General features: G+C 64.8%; 6 protein-coding genes across 6 annotated transcripts in view; 3 read left to right on the forward strand and 3 right to left on the reverse strand.

The window, feature by feature from the left end:
* The window catches only part of PFL1_06169 (uncharacterized protein), a gene marked incomplete at both ends in the record, with an annotated part of 1,200 nt that extends 778 nt beyond the window's left edge, over positions 1 to 422 (forward strand). The window contains 2 exons of the mRNA XM_007883708.1: positions 159 to 253; positions 374 to 422. Of these exons, the coding sequence (XP_007881899.1) occupies positions 159 to 253; positions 374 to 422 (144 nt within the window). The remainder of the gene's footprint in view (positions 1 to 158; positions 254 to 373) is intronic.
* A 490-nt stretch (positions 423 to 912) lies between these two features.
* On the reverse strand, positions 913 to 1,780 carry PFL1_06170 (uncharacterized protein; the record flags this gene model as incomplete). Its single annotated transcript, XM_007883709.1, has 3 exons — positions 913 to 1,096; positions 1,234 to 1,384; positions 1,540 to 1,780. The coding sequence occupies 3 exons, from the start codon at positions 1,778 to 1,780 to the stop codon at positions 913 to 915; spliced, it is 576 nt and encodes a 191-aa protein (XP_007881900.1).
* Positions 1,781 to 2,180: 400 nt separating this feature from the next.
* On the forward strand, positions 2,181 to 7,075 carry PFL1_06171 (uncharacterized protein; the record flags this gene model as incomplete). The annotated part of the gene is made up of 2 exons (XM_007883710.1): positions 2,181 to 4,493; positions 4,595 to 7,075. 2 exons carry the CDS (start codon positions 2,181 to 2,183, stop codon positions 7,073 to 7,075), a joined length of 4,794 nt encoding a protein of 1,597 aa, XP_007881901.1.
* A 451-nt stretch (positions 7,076 to 7,526) lies between these two features.
* Positions 7,527 to 8,416, reverse strand: PFL1_06172 (uncharacterized protein; the record flags this gene model as incomplete). Its single annotated transcript, XM_007883711.1, has 4 exons — positions 7,527 to 7,686; positions 7,825 to 7,937; positions 8,067 to 8,294; positions 8,411 to 8,416. The coding sequence occupies 4 exons, from the start codon at positions 8,414 to 8,416 to the stop codon at positions 7,527 to 7,529; spliced, it is 507 nt and encodes a 168-aa protein (XP_007881902.1).
* Positions 8,417 to 13,075: 4,659 nt separating this feature from the next.
* On the forward strand, positions 13,076 to 15,132 carry PFL1_06173 (uncharacterized protein; the record flags this gene model as incomplete). The annotated part of the gene is made up of 2 exons (XM_007883712.1): positions 13,076 to 13,856; positions 13,976 to 15,132. The coding sequence occupies 2 exons, from the start codon at positions 13,076 to 13,078 to the stop codon at positions 15,130 to 15,132; spliced, it is 1,938 nt and encodes a 645-aa protein (XP_007881903.1).
* A 1,812-nt stretch (positions 15,133 to 16,944) lies between these two features.
* PFL1_06174 (uncharacterized protein) lies at positions 16,945 to 21,415 on the reverse strand (the record flags this gene model as incomplete). The annotated part of the gene is made up of 2 exons (XM_007883713.1): positions 16,945 to 20,676; positions 20,804 to 21,415. 2 exons carry the CDS (start codon positions 21,413 to 21,415, stop codon positions 16,945 to 16,947), a joined length of 4,344 nt encoding a protein of 1,447 aa, XP_007881904.1.
* Positions 21,416 to 22,544: the final 1,129 nt, after the last annotated feature.

The following is a 22,544-nucleotide window of genomic DNA, read 5'->3' on the forward strand; positions in this document are numbered from 1 at the left end:
CGACTCGTGCGTCCGTAGACCCCCCCCCCCCCCCCCCCTTCCCCTCGCCTGCCGCTCCATGGGCCCCCGCCTTCCAGCACTCGACGCGCGGCTGACCCTCTCTTTGGCCTTGACTCGTCCTCGTCCTCGTCCTGCCCGCCCTTCGCCGCTACCTGCAGGGACCCGAGGAGCTTTTCGAGACGGTATCGCAGATCCTCCTCGGCGCATTGGAGAGGGATGCACTTTCAGGCTGGGGCGCCGTCATCCGCATCATGTGAGTGGAAGCATGCTCGCCGCTTTGCCGCCTCGGACACGACCCAGCAGGGCCAACTCGTTTTTCTGATTTTCGCCTTCTGTCGACGTCGCCAAACCCCCTCCTGCCACGCTCTCGCAGCACACCGGACAAGGTCATCGAGAGGACGCTCAAGGCGCGCATGGACTGAGTCTCTCCAGAGCCGAGCCGACTTGTGACGCCGTGGCAGAGCAGAGCAGAGCAGAGCAATGTACTTGTGATTTCGTGTTTCTTTGCAGGAGCCGGGGCGACGTCGTGTGAAGCCCTTACCTTCTGTTCGGAGTGGAGTGTTGGGGGATTCGCGAGCCGGCGCGGGCCGACTCGACCATTCTGCTGTCGTCGTTGTTCGTTGCTTCAAGGCTGTGTCGTCGGCTCACTCGACAGCAGCTGTGTGGCCGTTGGCGACGGTGGACATTCGACAGACAGACGCAACGACCGGCAGGCAAGGAACCTCAGCACCTCGCCTTCAGCGCCATCGACCCGATCCTAGTCCTTCAGACGTATGCCATTCGACGAGCAAAGAAGACAGAGAGAGTCTACAGCCGCACCGCCGTTGACTCATCGGCCAGCGGCTGGAGGAACAACACAGCACGCCGGCGACGGTGCTAGGCAAGGGCGGGATGGGGACGAGGCGAAGAGCATCACTTTGTGTGGTGGATGCGGAGCTTCTTGGGGTTGTAGTCGTAGTTTGCGGCGTAGCTCTTGGGCGGGATGCGGGCCACCTTGGGCTCCTGGATGTGGTAGTCCCATCCCTGCTTTTCGCAAAAGTGCACGGCGTCCTCCTTTGTGCGGAACTTGAGCGACGTGCCCTGCATGTAGTCGCCGCTGTTGTGCCGCGCCGGTGTCATGGTGGGTGGGTTCAAGGGAGGTAGGGAAGAACGAAGGAGGGTGGACAGAGTTGCGTCGTCAGTGAATCGATGCAGAGAATAAGAGAGGGTCAAGGGGCGGCGGAGTCGACATACGAGGATGCCCAGCCCATGAGCGGGTTCTCCCAACGAGCGCTGCCCTGGAGAATGTCCCAGTCGACCCTCCAGACCTTGGTTCCGGCCTTGCCGGAAGAGTTGGCAGTCTTGGCAGGACGGAAGATGCGCACGCTGCGCTGGTTGAGCTCGGCTGTCGGTCACAAGCAGCGGGACGGTACAGAAGAGACGGGGTGTCAGCGAGCTGCCAAAGAAGACGCATCTTTCCCAAGACCGCGATTGGAAGAGCCGAAGGGCTGCGAGGGGAGGGGAGGGGAGGGTAAGCTGCCGCCTGTCGGGGACACTCACCGGGAGCGCTGCTGGCAAGGTCGGCGGTGATGGCCTGGTCGTGTCGTGCAACCTGCTCTGCGGCGAGGTCACGCTCCTGTTCCGGCTGGGTGCTCGAGACGGGCGCGGGTGCGCTGGACGACGAGGACGAGGAGGATGCGTTGCGCCACACGGACGAGGTGGCAAGGGTGCGCAGCGAGGCGGGCGCTGGCTGTGCGGCGGCGGCCCGCGCCAGGACGGGGATGTGTCGGAAGAGGGACATTGTGTGTGTGCGCGATGGGGGCCGAAGAGGCGGTCGAGTGGTGATGATAAGATTCTGCGGACGGTGACCGAGGTGGCGAAAGGTTCGGGATGTCGGGCGGGCGGAGCAGAGCAGCCAACGCCAGCGACAGCGACGACAGATGGGCCCCGCCCGCCCCTTCCGGCTGCCGACCGACCCGCCAAGCTAAAGAGGGCAACCCACGCCTAACTTGTCGGCTCCGAAGCTCGTCAACCATGCCGGCGGAGGAGCCCTCCACTCTGCTGCTTCTTCCAGGCTGGAAAAAGTTGGTTGCGGTTGGGGCAGTCAGCCTTTCTCTCTCTCTCTCTCTCTACACCCTCCTCCTCCATCCTCCTCATCCTTCATCATCCTCTTCCCCCTCCGCTCCCCCGCATACCTCGCCATGTCGTCGACCCGCAAGCAGCAGATCCGCCCGCGCTTCGTCGACCTCGCCGAGTTTGACGACGACCACTTCGCCCCCGCCACTTCCTCGTCGTCCGCAGCAACCAACCCAGACGGCTCTAACGCCTTCAACTGGCCGTCCGCCGCAACCGTCGTACGTCGGCCGCCACCCACCATCGCCTCCGCAAAGCCAAAAGACACGTCCATCCCATCTTCGACGTCAGAGCCGCTGCCACAGGCGCAGACACAGACACGGAGCCACCCGGCCGAGCAGGCTGCCGCCTCTTCTCAGCAACCCAAGTCAAAGGTGGTCCGCATCGCACCCGACTCGGCCAACCAGGTCAGGCATATCGAACAAAGGCCGTCCTCGAGCTCTACCGGCTTCTCCTTTGGACCCTCCAGCCAGCCATCGAGACGCCCACCACCAGCCCACCAACAGCAGCACCATGACGACGACCAGTTGCCCACCAGCTTCACCCTTGACTTTGACGAAGGTGGCACAGGTGCACCAGAGGGCAGCGGCTGGGGCTCGAGCGCACCGATAGAGGCAGGTGCACCCCTCATCGGATCCATCAGCGAGCGCAAGCCTAGCGGCAGCCGCACCGCCACCGCCACCGACCGCGCGAAACCGAGAGTCGGCTCTAGATTCCTTGCCAGCAGGCAGATGGACGCAGACATGCGCTCCGCTGCAGAGAGCAAGGCAGCCGCCCTCGCCCGCGCAAAGACGTGGGAGGACCAGGAGCCTGGCACCGGCTTCCCTCGCGTGCCCAGGAGAGACGTCATCGATCCCATCCTGCCCCGTATCGGCGGCAGATCGAGTGGACCAGAGCTCTCCGAGGACGTGCGTTCCGCGCCCAAGCCGACAGAGGATAGAAGCGTGCAGGCGACGGCCGCAACCGCCGTCGACGAGGACGAAGAGTGGCTCGACGAGACGGGGCGGCCGATGTCGGCGTTCCGCAAGACGCGCCTGCTCAAACAAGGTCTCCGGCCACCGGCAGTCCGGAGTCGCTCAGAGGGCGCAGCCCCTGCCACAGGAGCTGGCGCCAGCGATGCGACCAGCGGCGCAGACGAGGGACACAGCTACGTGCGCGATCCGACGCGCGATCCTGGAGGAGGCGCCGACCCCGAGTCCATCACCGCCATGCTCGCCTCTGTCTCGAGCGAAAACGACCAGAAGGTCAAGGCCATGGACGCCGCGCAAGTCCAAGAGGAGCTGCGGAGCCTCGAGGCACTCTTTGGCAAAAGCGTGCTCGACGCTCTGCGAGCGAGGAAGCCGAGCGGCGATGCCGTTGCCACCGACGCCGACGCGGATGCAGCGTCGGCTTCTGCAGCGAAAGAGGCGTCCCACAAGACTGCTTCCACTGAAGCACCGACCTCCGCCGCGCCTGCGACAGTCGATCTAGACGGCCCCGACTCGATCCGGAGGCGCTACTTCCCGGGCGAGCCCGAGGGTGTCAATGCCTCGCTCGAGTGGATGGTGCCGCGGCCAGCCGAGAGCGCGAAGGGCGGCACCGCAGCACAGACCGGCGAGCCGAGGTTCGACTTCGAGGGCAGCCTCGTCGAGCAGCGTCGAGACACCGACAGCACGTACGTCGCCGGCCTGCACCATCACGGCGACGACCAGCATGCGCCGGGATACACTGCCTCCGAGTTGCTACACCTCGCCAGAAGCTCGGTTGCTGCCCAGCGGCAGCTCGCCCTCAACGTGCTGGGCAGGATCTGCTCGCAGTATCCGCTGTCTGGTCCCGCTGGCCGGCCTGCCGAGGTAGATCAGGAGAGTGGTCTCAGCCTGTTGCCCGGCACCGAGCGCGCCACCATTCAGGCAAGGACGCTGGTCGCCGCCCGGTGGCTGCTGCAGGATCGCAACTTCACCGTCCGCTCGGCCGCCTTGCGCTGCCTCGGAGCCGTCGTCCGCTCCGGGCCATCGGGTCAACGACCGACGCCGGGGTCGACGCTCCTCGTCGACTGGAGGCAGCTCGGACTGGCTTCCGCACCCGCGCAAAAGAAGGACAAGGACGACATGTCGTTCGAGGACATTGTCAAGGCAGACTGGGTCGACTTCCTCGTCGGCAGCGGCTTCCTCGACCTGTGCGTCGACAAGACCGAGATGCTCGTCGCGACGAGCTGGGACGCCGAGATGCTGCTCGAGGTGCTGTGGAGGATGGCCAGCTGCTCGGCCGACCGCGCGCGGCGCATTGTGGGCGCAGACGAGAGGCCGATGCGCGACCTTGTCGTCGACCTCGGGCTCAAAGCGGCCTGGCCCCCGTCGGGCAGCTCTCGCAGCGGCGGCCGAGGCGGAGGCGGCGGCGTCGACGTACCGCCCGGGCGGCCAGCTCCGGCCGCATGGAGTGGCCGTCGCCGTCGGCTGTTCGCCTGCTGCATCTCGGCATCATGGCCGACCGCAACTCGGCCAAGGCCATGGTGCTCGACGGCACCGTCGACCATCTGCTTCGGTTCGTCATGCTGTACCCCTGGAAGCTCGAGGAGGATCTGGCGCCTGCCATGGCGACAGCTCCGACCGCGCATACCGAGGACGACGACGGCGGCGATGACGAATCGGAGGAGCTGGTGGTCCGCGCCTATGAGCTTTTCGCCGCCTGCCTCGACGTCTACAGCTCGCTGGGCTTGTACGGACAGTACGCGTCGGTTGCCGGACGCACCTGGAGCGTGTGGCAGGACGTTGGCGCCTGGGCCAACCGACTGTTGCGACAGGGCGGCGCGGAAGGTCGTACCACGTCGAGCGCCGTGCGCCAGGCCAAGATCGGCACGGTGGCGAGCTTCTTCCGTCTCCTCGAGATCTGGACGGTGTGCGCCAAAGACCCGCATCAGCTGCTCGGCCACCACGACATTACCTGGACGCAGGTCAGGGACTGGGTCGAAATCAGCTGCGATGCGCTCGCCTCGCTCGGCGCCGGACCGCCAGCTGGAAGCGATGGCGGCATCGCCGTCCCTGATGCGGCCCGCATCGCCGGGTCGGCCGCCGGCCACTTGGTCGCCTGGGTCGACTGCTGCAAGGGCAAGCAGGCGAAGCTGCTCGAGGAGAGGCGCGGTGCTATCGAGGCAGGCCTAGCTGCGGCGACAGCGGTCATCTCTCCCGCGTTGGACGGCCTTGACCTTGAAGTTGTGACGGCAGCGACCGTCGAACAGACGGCCTCGCTGTGTGTCGCAGCTTCCAATCTGCGACGATTGCAGCGCGGCCTGCACGGGTCCGGCATCGGCTCCAACACCGACACCGACACCGGCGCAAGCACGACGAGGAGCAAGTCAACGCCGCCCGACCTCGATGCGCGACTCGCGAGCTTCGCTTCTCGCATCCTCGCCGCCGACGCACTCTGGAACTTCCTCTCGAGCCCAACGTCGCGAGCTCAGGGGACGTACAGCCACCGGAGCAGCATCGTGCACCTCATCGCCGAGGTCCTGCCCGCCTCGTCGAGCCTGGACAGGCTGCTGCTGGTGCCGCATCTGGGCGGCGGCGACCGCGCGCTGCTGCACCAGATCACGAGCGATGCGATGCAGCACGTGCTCGGTGCTGAGGGCGCGGCGATCCTGGCGCCGTTCCTCGACGAGTACATCTGCGGCGGACACCAGCGGGCGTGGCGGGACAAGGTCCTGGCAAGGTCCCGAGCCAGCCTGGACGTGCACCCGAGCTCGGACAGGCTCGCCGGTCGTGCTGGGCTCTTTTATGACGAGGTCGACCCGATCGAGCTTGCCCGGCGGGAGCGTGCCTCGGCCGAAGCGGAGGCCAACGACGAAGCGGACAACGACGAGAGTGAGGGTGAGGGCGACGGCGACGACGGTGGCGAAGCGGAGATGGATCCGATGACCAAGACGCCATTCTGGCGGTCGCCCTCGCTCTCGCTGCCTCTGCGCTCCGACTGGCCGCTGGTGGCGCTCGACGAGCTGCTGCACAGCGCCAACAGCGCCGTGCTCAACCGCCCGGACAACCTCCCCGCGGGTTACGACGCCAACGAGCAGAGCATCGTCGAGACGTCGCTGCGCCTCTTTGTCGACATCGTCTCGGCGCTGCTGACGAGGTACGACGAGAATGCCGCCACCGGCGGCGTGGGCCCGGACGGGGACGTCAGCGGTACCGCCGCCGCTGCCGCCGCTGGTGCCCTGCCGACGGCGGTGCAGATCCGACTTGGGATGTGCAAGGTGTTTATGCTCGAGCATGGCCAGTCTGAGTCGTTCCTCGCCGACGCTGACGCGGCGCAGCAGGGCGCGTCGACGAGCGCAGAGACGAAGCACAAGGTCGCAATCGAGCGGGGTCGGTTGACGGGTCGCGAGATCTTCCGCGATCCAGCGGTATCCAAGCAGATCGAGACGTTGTTGGACCTCGCGGATCGTCTTTCGACCCATCCTTGCCTCTCCCTGTCCCCGTCCTCGTTCAAGACGGGGGTGGATGACAACAAGATGGCGGGGTCGAATGACAACAAGACGGTGGGGACGACGAACGACTACAAGACGACGGTGGGGTCGAACGACAACGACAAGACAAAGACCAGGACCAACGACTACGAAAGCTGGACGACCCACACGCTCGGTGGGCACACCTCGTTCTACACGTTCTTCACGGACCTGGTGGGGCTGTACGACTCCATCTCGTTTGGCGACGTCAGTTTCGGACGCATCCTCCTCGTCCTCTGCTCGACCTCTTCCAACCTCGCCGTCGAGTACCGCCGTCTCCTCTGGAACGACTACGCCGATTCACTCATCTCCATCCGTCTCCCCCCGCCCACACCCCCGCACGGTACACTCGAGGGTGTCTACTACGGTACCGAGAGGGACCCGGATCCGGAGATGCAGCGTAGCTATAGCATCGTGATGCAGAGGCTGCAGACGCTGGGTAGGACGTCGTTTGTCCCGTTTTGCGTGGCCAGGTTCCATCTTGCTTGATTGGCCGGCCACACTTTTTTCCTCGTGCCCAAATCGAATCGACAATGGTCGCACCCGCCGCTACGATGTGTGTGTCCTCGGCCCTGTCCTCGGCCCTGTACCGCTCAAGATACCTGTGCGTCGCATCCACCTTCGTAGTTCCAACCCCCCATCGTCACCAAAAGGCGACCGAAAATAACGCCAAAAAGCAAGGTCCTACCCGGATTCGAACCGGGGGCGAGCGGAAACCGATCATCCCTTCAATGAAGGGGATTCTGCGCAGGCGAGTCAGAACCGCTAGAGTTGACCACTACTCCATAGAACCCCTTGATGTCAGAGGCAGAAAAAACAACGTACATAACACGTAGTGCACGTTATGAGAGCGTCCACCAGACACACTCACATACCCACACACACACGACGTGCCTCCGATCCGAGAGAGAGGTGAGATTCAACGACGGAGGTACAGCGGCTATGCAGTGCGGAAAATGTAGTGGACGCCGCTGTCGGTGTCGACGACGTCGCTCATGGCGCCGACGGGCAGGTTGAAGGTGGCCTCCTCGAAGGGCTTCTGCATCTGGCCGCGGGTAAAGAAGCCCAGGTCTCCGCCGGCCTTGGCCGATGGGCAGTCGCTGGACGGGGGGGTGGGCAGGAGGGAGGGCGCGAGAGAGAGAGGGAAGCGGGGCCGGCGGTCAGGGTCAGGATCTCGATGGCCGGGCCGCCGCGGTGGCAGAGCTGGGCGGGCGGCCACGGGGCCAGCAGCGACTCACGAGTGGACGCTGGCGACCTTGGCAAACTGCTCCTGCGTCGGGTTGGGTCCGAAGTCGGCTGTGAGCTGTTTGAGCATCGCAATGGCCTCTTCCTTGGTCCTGGTGATCTTTTCCTGCTCGCCGAAGAGGTGCCGTCCGCGGCGGGCGGCAGGGGTCCACCGTTCCGTCCGTCAGCACACCTTAGCCTGAAGCAATCGCCTGCAAAGATGCTGCTGTCTCCCAGCTCCTTCCTGCCCACTCACCTCCTTCCAGCTGCTAGGTCTTCGGCTGTCGCGGTGCTTGATGAGGAGGTGGCTGGCGCGGACCTGGTTGGCGGGCGCGTTGGCGGGCTCGAGCAGGTGGGCGCCAGGAAGCGACTTGATGGTCGCCTCAGTGTGGCCCTCGGGGATCTCCCAGGTCGACTGTCCCGAGGCGGCGTCGTAGAAGTAGGGCAGGCGGCGCGAGTTGCTGAAGCGGATCTCCCACTGCGCCTGTCGGTGGTGTATGTAGATGCGGTTGGCCCAGGCACGGTGCGGGCGGCAACACGCCATCAGCGACGTGCGCTCCGCTCAATCCCCGTCTGCCTCTGCTGGATGCGGCTACTCACGGACATGACGGGCAACTTTGGATGAGGTTTGCTCTTGGAGAGGGGGGGTGTTGGGTGGTGGCGGTCCTTGGCAAAGACGGAAATGGGCACGCTGGGCGAGGGCAGGGCAGGCGTCGTGTTGTTTTGCGTGCGAGCTGCTGGAACATGTGGAGCGAAGGGGCCGGGTGGCGTGCACAGACCTGGTGCAAAAACCGCTGGCTGGCTGGCCCTTGTCTCGGCCGTCAGGAGGCAGGCGCGAGCACCACCACCAGCAGGCCTGGTCTGTCCGGTCCAGCAAGCCAGCTTGCACTGGCCGGCGCTGGCCGAGGCTCTGCATGCCACGCCACCACTCGCGAGGCTACGGTATGTACATGACGTACAAGTCGATCTGAGGCGCAATTCCTTAGGCTGTATTCTCTGGCCCTACTTTCGGGGAAGAGTCGCTCGGGCGGCGCCAAACAAAGCCAGAGCAGGCCAGGCCTGCTGGCGCAAGAGAGTGGCGAACTGGGCCGGCCCAGACGTAAGGCTCGAATAAGATGCCATGACGGTGACCCGACCAAGCTCGCACCCCGTTCGGCGCCATCGGTAGTAGCACATACCGTAGCGATCTGGACAAGTGCAGACCAGGCCAAGCGTGGTCCCTGTGGGCGGCGACAAAGGCGATCGCGGCCGCGAGCGGCGCACAAAGCGGGGGCCCGTGTCTGGTGGGGGCGCCATGGATGTACCTGCGACAGAAGCCTGTTCGCCGGCCGTACAGTATCCATCCCCGGAGGTGCTCTTCGATCTCTGGCTTGATGTGCGATGCGTAACGGAAACAGCCACCGATGGCCGCCCCGACGCCCGACCCCAGCTCGGCCGTCGCGCATCCTTTCGTCCAAGCCCCACCCCCCCGTTGGCACACCAAGAGGCGGCTTGATGCCAGGGCCGGGTCAGCATCGCGCGGAGCGGTCGCATCGGATGAAGCCGAGAGGTCGCAAACAGGTCAGCTCGCTCGACGGTGCGTGTACGGGCCGGCGCGGCGGGGGTCACGTTCCGCAGACTGGACAACGCTGTCGACGAAACTCGACAACGGGGTGGGACCATGGCCGAGCCACCTCATGCGGACAAGCCGAGGCGTCGAGAGGGCATGCGTCCATGGTCATCGCTGTGTCGGTCGCTGGCCGCCCTTGACCTACCTGCTTTCTGGCGACTAGGGGTGCGCCAACATCGGCTCGGTCCGCAGCCAGGGGCAAGAAGGCTGTACGTGTAGCGCTGGCAGGCCAGGCAGTAGGCAGGTCGTCGGGCTATCCGCTTTCCGGTCGTGCTGGACAGCAAACCCTTGCCTCGAGTTGCTTCCGATCCATACGACGGTCAGACTCCGTGCTTCGGGGCGGCGCTCAGAGCCAAGAGTAGTGTTGGGCCAGCAAAGCAAGGCAACGCTGGATGTTGGCGTCGCCGTCCCAACGGAGCTACATACACAGGGCAGGGGTTTGAGGCTAGGTGGCAAAAGAGTTGGCCGAGGCAGGAAGGCGTTTGATCCCCGGCCGCAGCAAGACGACCAACGTAGCCTTCCGCTGCTTTGCGACGAGGCCGTCGTACTACGGCCACCGGTAAGCCCGGGCGAGGATGGAGACAGGCAAGGCCGGACGATGGCCGAGCAACCGTACCGTATGTAGGCTCCGCCCTTGCTTGCCCGCCTGCTCTTAGTCCCTGGCGCCCGGTCTGGCGGCGAGGCTAGGGTCCCCGCGCGGGATCGGCGTTGGCGCGCCTGCCTGCATCTCTAGGTGCGTCTTGTGCGAGGCGAGGGATCGACGCCGGGCATGTTCCTCAGACATGCCGCAGCTCAGACACATCGAACACATCCTCGGCAGGACGCCGATACATGCTCGCTCGCCCGCCATCGGCTGCTTGCTTGGTCCCGAGGGCCTGCTCCGACCCATCGATCTGTTTGTCGTGGCTACGGGGTGGTGTAGGGTGGCGCTGGTTCCCGGTCTCACAAACGCAGGCCAACCTCGGTCTGGCCCACCCACAAACAGCCTACGAGCAGCTGCGCGAGGCGGCCTTGCTCGGGCCAGCCGATGTATCCTTGTGTGCGGCGTTGCGCCCTAGCCTGCCGTGCACGCTTGCAGAGCGCAGGTACAGACGCACGTCGTTTGCAGCTGCATACAACGCCCCGGGCCTCTTACATACTTCTATCTGTACGTCTGTCTACAGCTCGATCTCGGACCGGCGGGGCGTCAGCAGCCAGCGCAGTGCGCCTTTTAGTCGCGACCGCCGCCACCGCCGCCGCTCCTACCTGCCCCTGCCTGCTGGTAGCCGTTGGTGAAGCCAACCAAGCCAGGGGGTTGGACCTCTCCTGGGACCCCGAGGCAAGCGCCTGTGCGCAACCACCGTCATATGATACGTATGGCATCGTGACCGGCCTGCTGCTGTCGTGCGGTCAGCCGGTACCTTGAGCGAAACCCGAACAGGCTCGGTCATGGCGAGGTAGAGAGAGATCTAGAGAGAGATCTAGAGAGAGGCTGGCCACCGCAGTGCCCTCTCGGGGTTTGGCTTCTTCCAAACGCTGCCCACCCGCTGCGCCAGCGAGACGACGACCCAAGCTGCTCCAAGGCGGCTGGCTGCCACCCACCTCGACACTCTGTGACTCTAACCTACATACATCTGCCTCCTTCTGTACTGTACTCTCGCTGCTCACCACCAGCCAAGAGGGCCTCTTCTCTCCTTTCTTCGCCTTTTCGCAGCGGGTGCACCACCCTCTCGCTTCCAGTGTCAAGCTCCGAGGCGTCGACCATCACCACACTCTCTGACTCCGCTGGCTCGGCGTCATCCTTCCTTTTCACTACCCTCGCCCGACACCTCGGTCCAGCCCCCCTGTCGCTTGTCTGCCTGCCTTGAGCGCCCGCGCTGCCGGCTCGGCAATCTGTGGGGACAGCCGCCGACAAGATTCCGTCCTCGTGCCGTGGCTACAGCACCTACCTGCCCTCCTCTTGTGCCGTCCTGTGTCAAGACAAGGGTCGACTGTCTCGGGGCCACACGTACTGGCGGATCAGAGCTAGAAGAGGTGGCGACGGCGGAAGCGATAGCACCACTCTATCTGCCAGCCAAATAACCCTAGCCTCTCGAACCCACGCAGCACGCAGCAAGAAGAGCTTCGAATTACGCCCAGCTCAATCGATTCTGCAGCGCAGCGGAGCCCGACGGCGACCTCGACGCCTCTCCCTCGCGCTCTCTCTTCCCGCCCTCGCTCTCTCTCTGCCACCCCTCGTCGCCCCTCTCTGCCAACCCTCCTCACCCTCTCTACCGTCTGTCCTTGGCCCTGGTGCCGCGCCCGGCTGGTTCCAATCGACACGCCCGTACGCCAACCAAAACAGACTTTGCTGCCCTCGATTGACCGAGCGACCGACCGACCGACCGGCCGGCCGACAGGACAACTGACCGGCACAAAGCAAACGGCTGAGGCTACAGAGTGCCTCTGCGCGTACCGCTGCTGCCGCCCGACCAGTCCCGCCTGGCAGTGTCCGACATTGTCGCCCGCGCGTTCTTACGTATCCAGCTCCAAGCTCCACTGTGGCCACTGAGCCTACAGCACGAGCCTCGGTCGACGCCAACCACCTGCGCTGGCCCGCACAAGCGTCGGAGGTTGTAGCAAGCAGGCAGGCTCTAGATTGCCATTCAGTGACCGCCTCTGCGAGTACCGGTGACTACGGCACGGTCAGAGGGCGCACCGGGCTGTGCGTGTGGCTTTCCCACACTACACTACCATCATCATCGTCCCCCACGACGGTCAGCCCCGACACATACGGCCTGGCATCTACATACATACACCTTCAGCATACGCCCGCAGAGCCCAACAAAAGAGAGCCGACCCTCAGGTAGCTCTTGCCTCAGCCAGTCGACCAGTGCCCGAGCCCGGAACGGCAAGGTGAAAGCGACCCTTTGCCCCTCTGTCCCCGCCGCCACACTACCACATCACTCTATCTCTCGGCGCAGGGCGGCGGCGTGGCGGCGTGGAACGGGTGTCGATCTACAGCATCGCACAGCAGATTCACGCAAAGAGGAGGAGGGGTGGCAGCCTGGGCCAAGTACGCTCGGTTTTCATCAAGCTCGGCTTTCACCGCCCATCTGCCTCTCGACCAGCTTAAGGCTACTTTGTGCGACCTTTATTGGACTCGCCTCTGCCTCGCGCCGCGCCCAGCCAAGTCTTGAGTCGTAACGTACGTTTCTCGGTGCGCGTGGATGTCACGTCGGGACCGCACAGATTGACACATTCCTAACACGCTAACCTGCCACCGTACCTTCGCGCCGCCCAGCGCCGACGCCAGCTAGGTAGAACATCCCAACCGGCCACGACGGTCCTAACCCTTCGACGCCGCCGCCGCCGCCGCCGCCGCCGCTCCCGACGCCGCATCCGCCACGACTGCTCGCCGGCGCCACACGGCGACCTGCCGCGGTCCGTAACCCATCAACCTGCCCGACGCCTTGGCTGCCGCCCGACACTCGTCATCGGCCTCGCCATCCTCGATCTTTCTCTTTCTTCAACCTCTACCTCGCATCAGCACGGCACAGCACGGCACATCGCCGCACTCACGCCGCAGGCCGTACGTGCAGGACGGCCGCGTCTGCCCTCCCACGCCGTCGACTCGGCCGCACTTGGCCCGGTACAGACCGCTCCGGCACGCCGAGACGGAGACAGAAGACTCGGCCATGCCCGCCCGCCCACAGTGGAACATGAGGTTTGCGGCCTCCGCTTCGACTTCCGCACCGACGTCGGCCTCGCACTCGACTACGACCTCAACCTCGAACTCGACCTCGACCTCGACCCCAACTGCCACCTCGTCCGCCTCTTCGCCCAAGTCATCCTTTCGGTCGGACAGCATCGACACGGTCGATGAGGGCCGCCAGGCGTCCGTCTCTTCATCCACCACGCCACTGCCAGCCTCGTCTCCAGCGCAACCGCACAATCTTGCGTGGCTAGAGTCCAGCATGGTCAACCAGGTCAGCAGCCTCGACGTCGACCTCCAGGTCTGCGACTCGGTCCAGCATGACGCGCCCAGCCTGTTTGGACTGCGCAGAAAGATCGCCGCTGCACTGCCCCAGCTCGGCTTCGACGACGACTTTGGCGGCGGCGGCGGCGGCATCGCAGCGCGCAGAAAGAGGTCGCGCTCTCGACCCGCCGGCGGCGACTCGATCAACAACATCGCCATCGACCTCGCCAACGCCGAGGACACGATGGGCACCGAGGCGCCCTTCCACATCGTGACCCCGTCGACGCGGGACGGCAGCAGCACCTCGGGCCTCTCGCCCTTTGCCTCGTCGCATAGCAACGCAAAGCACATGGCCAAGCTCGAGCGGGAGCTCCAGGAGCGCGAAAAGGACTACGAGGTCCAGCTGCTCAGCCGCTTCGAGATCTCGGAGCTCAACATGGACGTCTACACAGAGCAACGTACGGGCGAGTGGGTGCAGAGGGGAGCCGCGCCGCCGCATGGTGAGCACGCGTTCCGAGACTGCCGAGTTGGAGAGATGCCGCGATTGCCCCCATACTCATGCCGACGGCAACCCCGCCTCTGCTTCCTCTGCTTGTTCCTTCGCCGCCGCCCCCCGCAGCCGAACCCGCGGATACGTTGCCACGCATCTTTAGCCCGTGGGACATCGGCGTCGACACCAAGGCTATCATCCGGCGCAACAAGCTGCGCTCGTTTGTGGAGCTGGTCGACTCGACGACGGCCGTCAGGTGCCCGGACTGCGACACCTACACGGATCGCGAGGCGGGCTTCCGCTTCCACTGCGAGCCTTGCGAGACGTGCGCCTCGACGGGCCTGGTCAAGATGGTCTACGTCGTCTGCGTGACGCTGCGGCACTCGAAGTTCCTGCCCCTCTTCTTGCCCCTGGCCCACCTTGGCGGCTGGTTCCAGGACTCGATCCGCACCTATCTGTGCACTCCGGAGCAGCACATCCACCCTGCGCTGCTGCAGCACAAGGCCATGGAGGCGATCCGCTCGTCGGCCTACCGCGTCGGCATCGCCCACGCGCGCCAGCACGATGCGCGGCTGCTGTGCGTCAAGGCGACGCTGCACAAGCGGAGCTGCAACAGCGTCGTCGTCCTGCACCGCCCCCACGGCACGCTGCGCACGTTTGACGTGACCGACTCCGGCCAGCTCAAGGTCGGATCCAACACCGAGGACGCCATCCGCATCCGCCAGACGCCCGGCTTGACGCGGTTGCTGGCCCCGTACCCGCTCGTGGCCCGCATCGACGGGCTGCACCAGCTCGTCGGCATCGACCGGCTGGTCGAGACGACGCGACGCACTGTGTGGAAGCAGTACACGATCCCGCTCGACGCTCCCGCCGCCGGGGCCACGGGAAGCGGGATGGTGGCGCCCTCGTCGCCGCGCACCACCATCTCCGAGACGTCGACCCTCTACCCGTCCCAGGCCGTCCCTCGTTCGGCCGGTGGATCGTCGATCATGTCTTCGCCGTCGCCGCGTCTCGGGACGCTGAGGCTGGCCACGCGCAGTGCGATGGACCTTACGACGCCCGCGCGGGACAGGAGCAACTTTACCGTCGACTCGAGCTCGGTGTCGTCCTTGCCTCAGGTGCCCTCGCCTCCCTTTTCGGCTCCCTTCCCGTCGTCTTCGTCGTCGTCGTCGTCTGGCGCGAGGAGCGGGGGCGCACGGTCCTTTTTCTCGCTGGGCAGGTCGACGATCAAGAAGAAAAAGTCGGCGTCGTTCCTCTCTGCGGGTCGCGAGGCGACGGTGCAATAGTCGAGGGTGCACACCCTTCGTCACGGTCGCTTGCCGGATCCCCGTCCTCCAAGAAAGGGGAAGGGGTAGACGCCTCGCGTTCTTCCTCTTTCCTCTCTGTCTCTCTCCCTCTCAAAGCGCTCCAACGTCGAGCTCTACAACAACACCCGTTCCTCTTCGTCCCTGGGTCACCTCTGGTCTTCTCTCTGCCCTCTCATCTCATCATCTGATCATCGTCACGATCGCCTCCCCGTCCCGTCCCAACCCGAGTCGGTCCTCTTCCCTCGTCCCACATCGTCTCCCATCTTCCCGCGTCACACGTCCATCTCCCCGCGTCACACGTCCATCTCCCCGCGTCACACGTCCATCTCCCCGCGTCACACGTCCATCTCTCCACGTCACAAGTCACTCGCCACTCGAAACCCCCTGTATTTGTGTCTCTTCCCGCTGCCTCGCCGCTGAAACCCACACCCCAAACAACACCCTCCTTAGCTAACCCTCCCTATTCACTCGTTCACTCGTTCATTCGTCCCGGGCATCCCATTGTCACCGAGTCGCTTTCTGTCCTTGTCGAATACACTAATGGTACGACGCAACCCAACTCAGAACGCACCGCATCCCATCCCAACGCATCGCATCTCATCGCAGCGGCGTCCTCGATCCTCGGTCCGGAACCAGACGTGGGACATGCCCAGCTCGAGGCATTAGATGTGGCACTTCCATCATGTCCAGTCCGAGCCGACGCTGCTCTCCTGATGCGACACCGACATCGCGCCGGAAGAGTACAGGGCCATGGGAGGTCAAAGCAGTTGAAATGTGGCTCTGGGCGGTAGTTAGCTGCCAAGTCATCCTTGGCAGGTACCTTGGCGGCCGTCCCGCAATGAGTACCGTGGCGGCACCTTGGCGGGGCATCCCAAGGAAATCGTGGTCGAACCTGCTTGCCAGCACGATGGCCGCCGACATCCTGTAATGTCCGCTTGGGCGGGCTGCTCTGCATGTCCAACCATCGATTGCAAAACAAGTGAACGACTCCACTGCCACTACTGCGATGCTCCAACAGCCAATCTACTCGTCCGACTCTGGGAAGCACCTGATCGACGGTAGAGGAAGAAGGGATGCCAGCCTGAATGGTGTAGAGCAGTGCAAAGCGTGGAGAGACGACTGTCAGCAAGCCGCAACCGGACAGTGGACATCGCACTCTGATCTCGCCAAGGTGCCGCCAGCATCGCCTTGGTAGCATCGCCCACTAGCCATGTTTCTTCTGCTTCGAGTGCCGACGACGTTGGCGGCTATCTTTGGCGAGATCCTGAGCTCTGCTTGACGCGCACTACCGCCAGGGGTTTGTCAAGGCGACGTCGGCGGCATCGCGACGGCGCCGACGTCGCATCGTCTTGTACCACCGCCCGCTTACCCCACCTGCGATTTGTGCGCTTTGACTCCCGACACAAAGAGATAGGGAAAGGGCCGCAAGGAATCGCGTCGATGTCCTTCTTTCATTGCCATGCCGTCCGTCGTGCAAAGAGAGTCCGAGAGAGTACAGAAACATGTCCCTGAAGAAGCGCGAGCGGCGTGGGTAGATGCGCGAAGAGCAGAAGCATGGACAAGGGGGGAGCAAGCGAACAGGACATGTCTAGGAAAACGAAGGTGGCAATGTGTGTGCGGGAGCGTGGGAGGCAGCAGAAGAAGCGGTGGTGGTGGTGGTGACGAGGCCGCTGCATGACGAGGCGCGGCGTGGCGTAGCGTGGCGTGACGAAAGGCGTGACGAAGGACGTCGTGTATGTACAAAGGCTGGGGTCGAGACGTCGGCCAGGTTTCCGACGGCCGGTGCGAAGGCTACTGCTCCTTCTGCAGCTCCTGCATCTGCACCAGGTCGGCGTAGATGCCCTTTTTGGCCATGAGCGTCTTGTGGTCGCCCGCCTCGGCGACGACGCCATCCTTGAGGCAAAAGATGCGGTCGGCGCGCGAAATGGTGCTGAGGCGGTGCGCAATGGCAATCGTGGTGCGGCCGCGCGACGCCTTGTCGAGCGCCTCCTGCACCACCTTTTCCGAGTCCGAGTCGAGGGCGCTCGTCGCCTCGTCGAGCAGCAGGATCTTTGGGTTGCGGATCAGCGCGCGCGCGATGGCGATGCGCTGCTTCTGCCCGCCCGAGAGCTGCGTGCCCTTGCCTCCCACCTCGGTGTCCCACTTGTCCGGCAGCGACTCGATAAAGCTCAGGATGTTGGCCTGCGCCGCCGCCTCGCGCAGCTGCTCCTTTGTCACCGTGTCGGCGTCCTCAAACGCGCCCAGTCGGATGTTGAACTCGATGGTACCGTCGTAGAGCGTCGGCTCCTGCGAGACGAGCGCCATATGCTTGCGGATCTCCTTGAGGTTGAGCTCCGTCAGATCGTGGCCGTCAATCTTGACCGAGCCGGAGACGGTGTCGTAGAAGCGCTGGATCAGCTGGATCGTCGTCGACTTTCCGCAACCGCTGCCTCCCACCAGGGCGCAGTATGTGCCCGGCTTGATGTCGAGCGTCAGGCCGCGCAGCACGCGCACCGAGGTCCGCGTCGGGTAGCGGAAGTGGACGTCCTGCAGCTGGACGTGGCCCGCGACCTGATCGAGCACCTTGCCCTCGCTCGACTCCGAGTCAATTTCGGGCACCATGTCGAGAAGCTTGATACTGTCCCACGCCGCCGTCTTGGCGTTGGAGATGTCGGGCACAAAGTTGAAGACGTTGCCCGCCTGGATCGATCCGAAGACGACGGCGGTGAAGATGGTGAAGAACTGGCCCGAGCCGTACTCGCCGGTGCGCAGCAGCTGCGAGCCGTACCAGAATCCGAGCGAGATGACCCAGAACGACAGGGCCTGCGACAGCGAGTAGAGGGCATTGCCGTACAGGGCAGTGTTGCGCGAGATCCTTCCCGGTTCGCGCAGCTCCTCCCTGTAGATCTCGAGGCAGTTGTCCTCGCGCGTCAGCGAGGCGACGGTGCGGATGGCCGAGGCGGCCTCGCAGGCGCGCTGCGCCGAGCCCGAGTGGGCCTTTTTGATCTTGGCGTCCTTGAGGACGACGAGCTTGAGGCGGAAGAAGCCCGCCGAGAGCGTGAGCGGGATGCAGGCGATGACGACCAGCGCCAGCTTCCAGCCGTAGATGAGCGCGATGATGGAGCCCGTCAGCAGCGTCGACAGCGACTGGATGATGGTGCCGAGCGTGACGCCGACCAGGCCATTGATCTTCTGCGAGTTGTCGGCGAGCGAGTTGGAGAGCGAGCCGGACGAGTGGCCGTCCTCGTCGTGGTAGTGGACGTCGGCGCGGAGGTAGGCGGCGAAGCTGAGCCTGCGAAGGCGCTCCATGAGGATCGAGCTAGCCAACATCAGCGTGTTTGTCTGGATCGCGATGGCGACCGACGACAGGATGGCGATGACGAAAAAGTAGAGCGCCCACTTCTCGGATCCAGCCAGCATCGTGCTCCTCTGCGGTTCGGGGCATCGGCCGCCGCCGCTGCACAGCGAGTAGTTTTCGAGAGCGCGGCCGAACAGAATGGAAAAGGCGGGGTAGGCGGCTCCCGAGGCGATCGAGGCGATGACGCCGGGCAGGTACAGCCGGACGAGCTGGTCGCGGTTGACCAAAGCCAGGCGGTAGAGTAGCCAGAAGATGCTGGGCACCTTTTCGCTGCCGGTGTCGCGGTCGGCCTCGCGCTTGGCCAGGATGGCGCTGGTGACACTCTGCTTGGACATGGCCCGGTCAAGGCCGGCGGGCATCTCTGCCTTGGCCTCCTCGCGGATGGCGTCCTTTTCGCCGCGGCTCAGCTGGCCCTTGAGCGCCAGCCCGGCATCGTCGGCGTTGCCAGCCGCGCTGAAGTCGTCGCTCTCGTAGAGGTTCTGGCTGTCGACGTTGGCCCGGATCCGCTGCGAGTCGACCAGCTGGGCGTAGGGGCCGGCGGCGGCGAGCAGGCTCTCGTGAGTGCCCGTCTCGAGGATGACGCCCTTGCCCATGACGACAATCTTGTCGGCCGTCTTGATGGTGCTGAGGCGGTGCGCGATGGTGATCGTGGTCCTGCCCTCGCTGGCCTTTTCCAGAGCGTCCTGGACGACGGCTTCGGACTGGGTGTCGAGGGCGCTGGTGGCCTCGTCGAGAAGGAGGATGCGCGGGTTCTTGACAATGGCGCGCGCGATGGCGATGCGCTGCTTCTGACCACCAGAGAGAAGGAAGCCACGCTCGCCGACCATGGTCTTGTAGCCCTCGGGCAGCTGCGAGATGAAGCCGTGGGCGTTGGCCTTCTTGGCCGCCTCGACCACGAGCGCCTCCTTCTCCTCGGCCGAGGCATGCTCGAACGGCGTGTTGATCAAGCCGTGGGCGATGTTGCCGCGGATGTCGGTGGCGAACAGGGTGGGCTCCTGCGATACGAGGCCGATCTGGGTGCGCAGCCACTTGAGGTTGAGGGACTTGAGGTCGATGCCGTCCAGCGCGGCCACTCCCGCCAGCGGGTCGTAGAACCTCTCGACGAGCGAGACGATGGTGCTCTTGCCCGAACCAGAGGCTCCGACCAGCGCGGTGACCTTGCCGGCGGGCACGGTGAGGTTAAAGTTGTCGAGGATCGTCACGTCAGGTCGGGCAGGGTAGCTGAACTCGATGCCGGTGAAAGTCAGCTCGCCGTGGCACGAGTCGGGCTTGAGCCCGCTCGGGTCGGCCGAGTCGATGGCGGGCACGCGGTCGATGGTCTCAAACACCTTGGCACCGGCGCCAAAGGCGTACGAGAGCGCCTGCATGTTGGGCGCCATCATGGCCATGGAAAAGGCGCCGATAAGGATGGAAAAGATGACGTTCATGACGACGCCCGCAGCGATCTCGCCAGAGGCGACCAGCTTGCCGCCAAAGTAGAAGGCCAGCGCGTAGCCCGAGTAGATGATGAAGAAGAAGACGCCCAGGCCGGCGCCCTGGACCATGGCCTTGCGCACGCCGACCCTCGTGGCGCGGCGGTTGAGGTCGTGGTAGAGGTTGACGAGCTTGCCCTCGACGCCAAACGCCTTGGCGGTGCGGACGGTGGCAAGCGACTCTTCGGCGATCGAGGCGGCCTTGGAGACGTGGTCGAGCTCCGACTGCTGCAGCTTGGCCACGACGGCGTTCATGGCGATGCCGGCGGCAATGATGCACGGGATGATCGACGTCATGACGAGCGCCAGCTTCCAGCTCCTCGAGTAGGCGACGGCGAAACCGGCAACGAAGGCGGCGATGAAGGTGACGCTGATGGGGATCTTGTCGCTGATGCCCTCCTGGATCAGCTGGATGTCGGTCTGGATGCGCGTGGTGATCTCGCCGGCACCAAGGATGTCAAAGTAGCTGATGTCCTGGCGCAGCACGGCCTGCAGGTACTTTTCCCGGATCCGCCGCGTGATGGCCTCGCCCGAATACACCCACGAGGCCATGTAGATGTAGGTGGCAGCGAACATGGCGATGCCGATGTAGATGAGGAAGAGGACGCCGCGGAGCACCTCGTCGTCGAGGTGGCGCCGTGCGACATCGATGTCGCCCTTGCCTGCGGCGGCATTGCTGAACTCGAGGAAGGCCGTCGTAAGGTTTCCGAACACCTATCAGGGGTGGCAACATGGGGAACGAGGAGGAGCCAGGGTCAGCGCCGACCGGCAGGCGTGAACGCAGCAGGTTGGCCGCCGCAGCACGGCCGCAAGGCAGACCGAGCACCGCAGCCACACTCACGATGGTCATCAATGGCTGAGCGGCACCAGCGACGGCGGCGGCAATGATGCCGCACGAGTTGAAGAAGATGTCCCACTTGGTCGCGTAGCGGAAGAGTTCCTTGAAGCCGACCTTTTTGGCGGTTCCGTCGCCGTCGCCACCCTTTTTGGCCTTTTTCTTCTTCTTGCTGCTGCCGCCCTTTTCGCTGAGACTGGCGTTGCTGCTGCCGCTGCTTCCGTCGTCGTCACCGTTTTCGGAGGAGCTGGAGGCGGATCGGGTCTTTTCGCGGCTGGGCGTCATCTGAAGGGCGACGCTGCCCCCGCGTGACGTGTTGCGGGACACGGCGGCGGCCGAGGCGGCCGGTAGCGTGTCGGCGGCGCGCTGCTCTGCAGTCGACGGGCGACGGTGGTGATCGTCGGTGTTGCCGTGATCTTCGGTGGCGGCAGGAGCGATGTCGTTCTGGGTGGCGATGGCGGGCATGGGATCGCTGAGAATGGCAGCCTCGGCCTTTTTACCGCCAGCGTCGGGCTCGGCGGTGGCGGTTAGTTCATCTGGCCGGGACGTGGTAGGGTTGACCGGGGCCGAGACAGCCTCGGCCATGCCCGGGTTGGGCTCGGCCATCGCTGGACCCATGGAGCGCTAGGCTAGTCGTGGGGCGGATGGGCCTGCTGCTGTCGTCGTGGTCGTCGAGGTCGGCGGGACCGTCGTCGTGGTAGCGCCTCCCGATTTCGATCTGCCAACGATCAATCGATGCGCTGCTGGCTGTCTGCTGGCGCTAGGCGTGTCGAAGTGTCGCAGAGGTTGTCAATCGCTTGGGATCCAGTCGCTTGCGTTGCCAGTAGTTGCAGATGCTGCCGAGAAGCGGACGAGAGGTGAGCGGCAAGATCGTGGTTCTAAGGCAAAGTCGTCGAAAGGCCGTGTGGCGAGGAGCACGAGTGGCAACCTGATGCAAGCTGGACGAAGTCGGATGGCGTCGAGTGGCAGGTGTCGTCAGAAGGAGCACGGTGGGCGGAGAGCAGGCAGGATGGTGTCGTGTAGTCGTCGGGGAAAGGGGGAACGAGGAGGTGACGGGCTGGATCAGGCCATGGCGGCAATTGGATGTTATACGAGGCCCCGGGGAGGAGGCGAGGGTGGTCACTTCAGGCTGAGTCGGCAGGTCAGAGAGTGGGCAAGGCGAGGCCAGGCGAGGCCAGGCGAGGCGTACCAGCCAGGAAGGCCCAGGAAACCAGCACTACGGAAGCTAAGCAAGCAAGCCGGCGAGGCCGGGGCAGGATGAGGGCAGCAAGCAAGCGAGCAGAGAGCAGGCAGGGGTCCTTCGGAGCGAGACCGCGGAGATGCACGCACGAGGTCCAGGCAGGCTGCCAAGGCGAACCTACATACTGTAGCCCTCTCGCCTGCGTTCCGCCCCCCACCCCCCCCCTCGGCCTTGCCCTCTGCCGCAAGGGCCGTCGAGACCGAGCCGATATTGCTGCCCACCCGGCTCCCGAGTTTTGCGACGATGCATGCATGCATGCACGCAACGCAACGCAGCCGCCACACACGACGGCGCCCACGCGGCGGCATGAAGATCTTGCCGGCCCGGGCCCCCTTTTCGCGACCTTTCCTCCTCGGCCAAGTCCACGGAGGCTGTGGCGCACGCCCCCTCGGCCTGCCTGCGACCGAGCGACCCCGCTCTCCGACGGACGACGGGCTGCATGCTCGTTCGGAACGCGGAACAAAGCAAGCGCTGGCGACGACCGAGCCGACGTCGGCCCTGCGTCTG

The sequence above is a fragment of the Pseudozyma flocculosa genome (assembly GCF_000417875.1).
Source record: "Pseudozyma flocculosa PF-1 unplaced genomic scaffold scaffold00024, whole genome shotgun sequence".
Taxonomy (NCBI): Eukaryota; Fungi; Basidiomycota; class Ustilaginomycetes; order Ustilaginales; family Ustilaginaceae; genus Pseudozyma; species Pseudozyma flocculosa.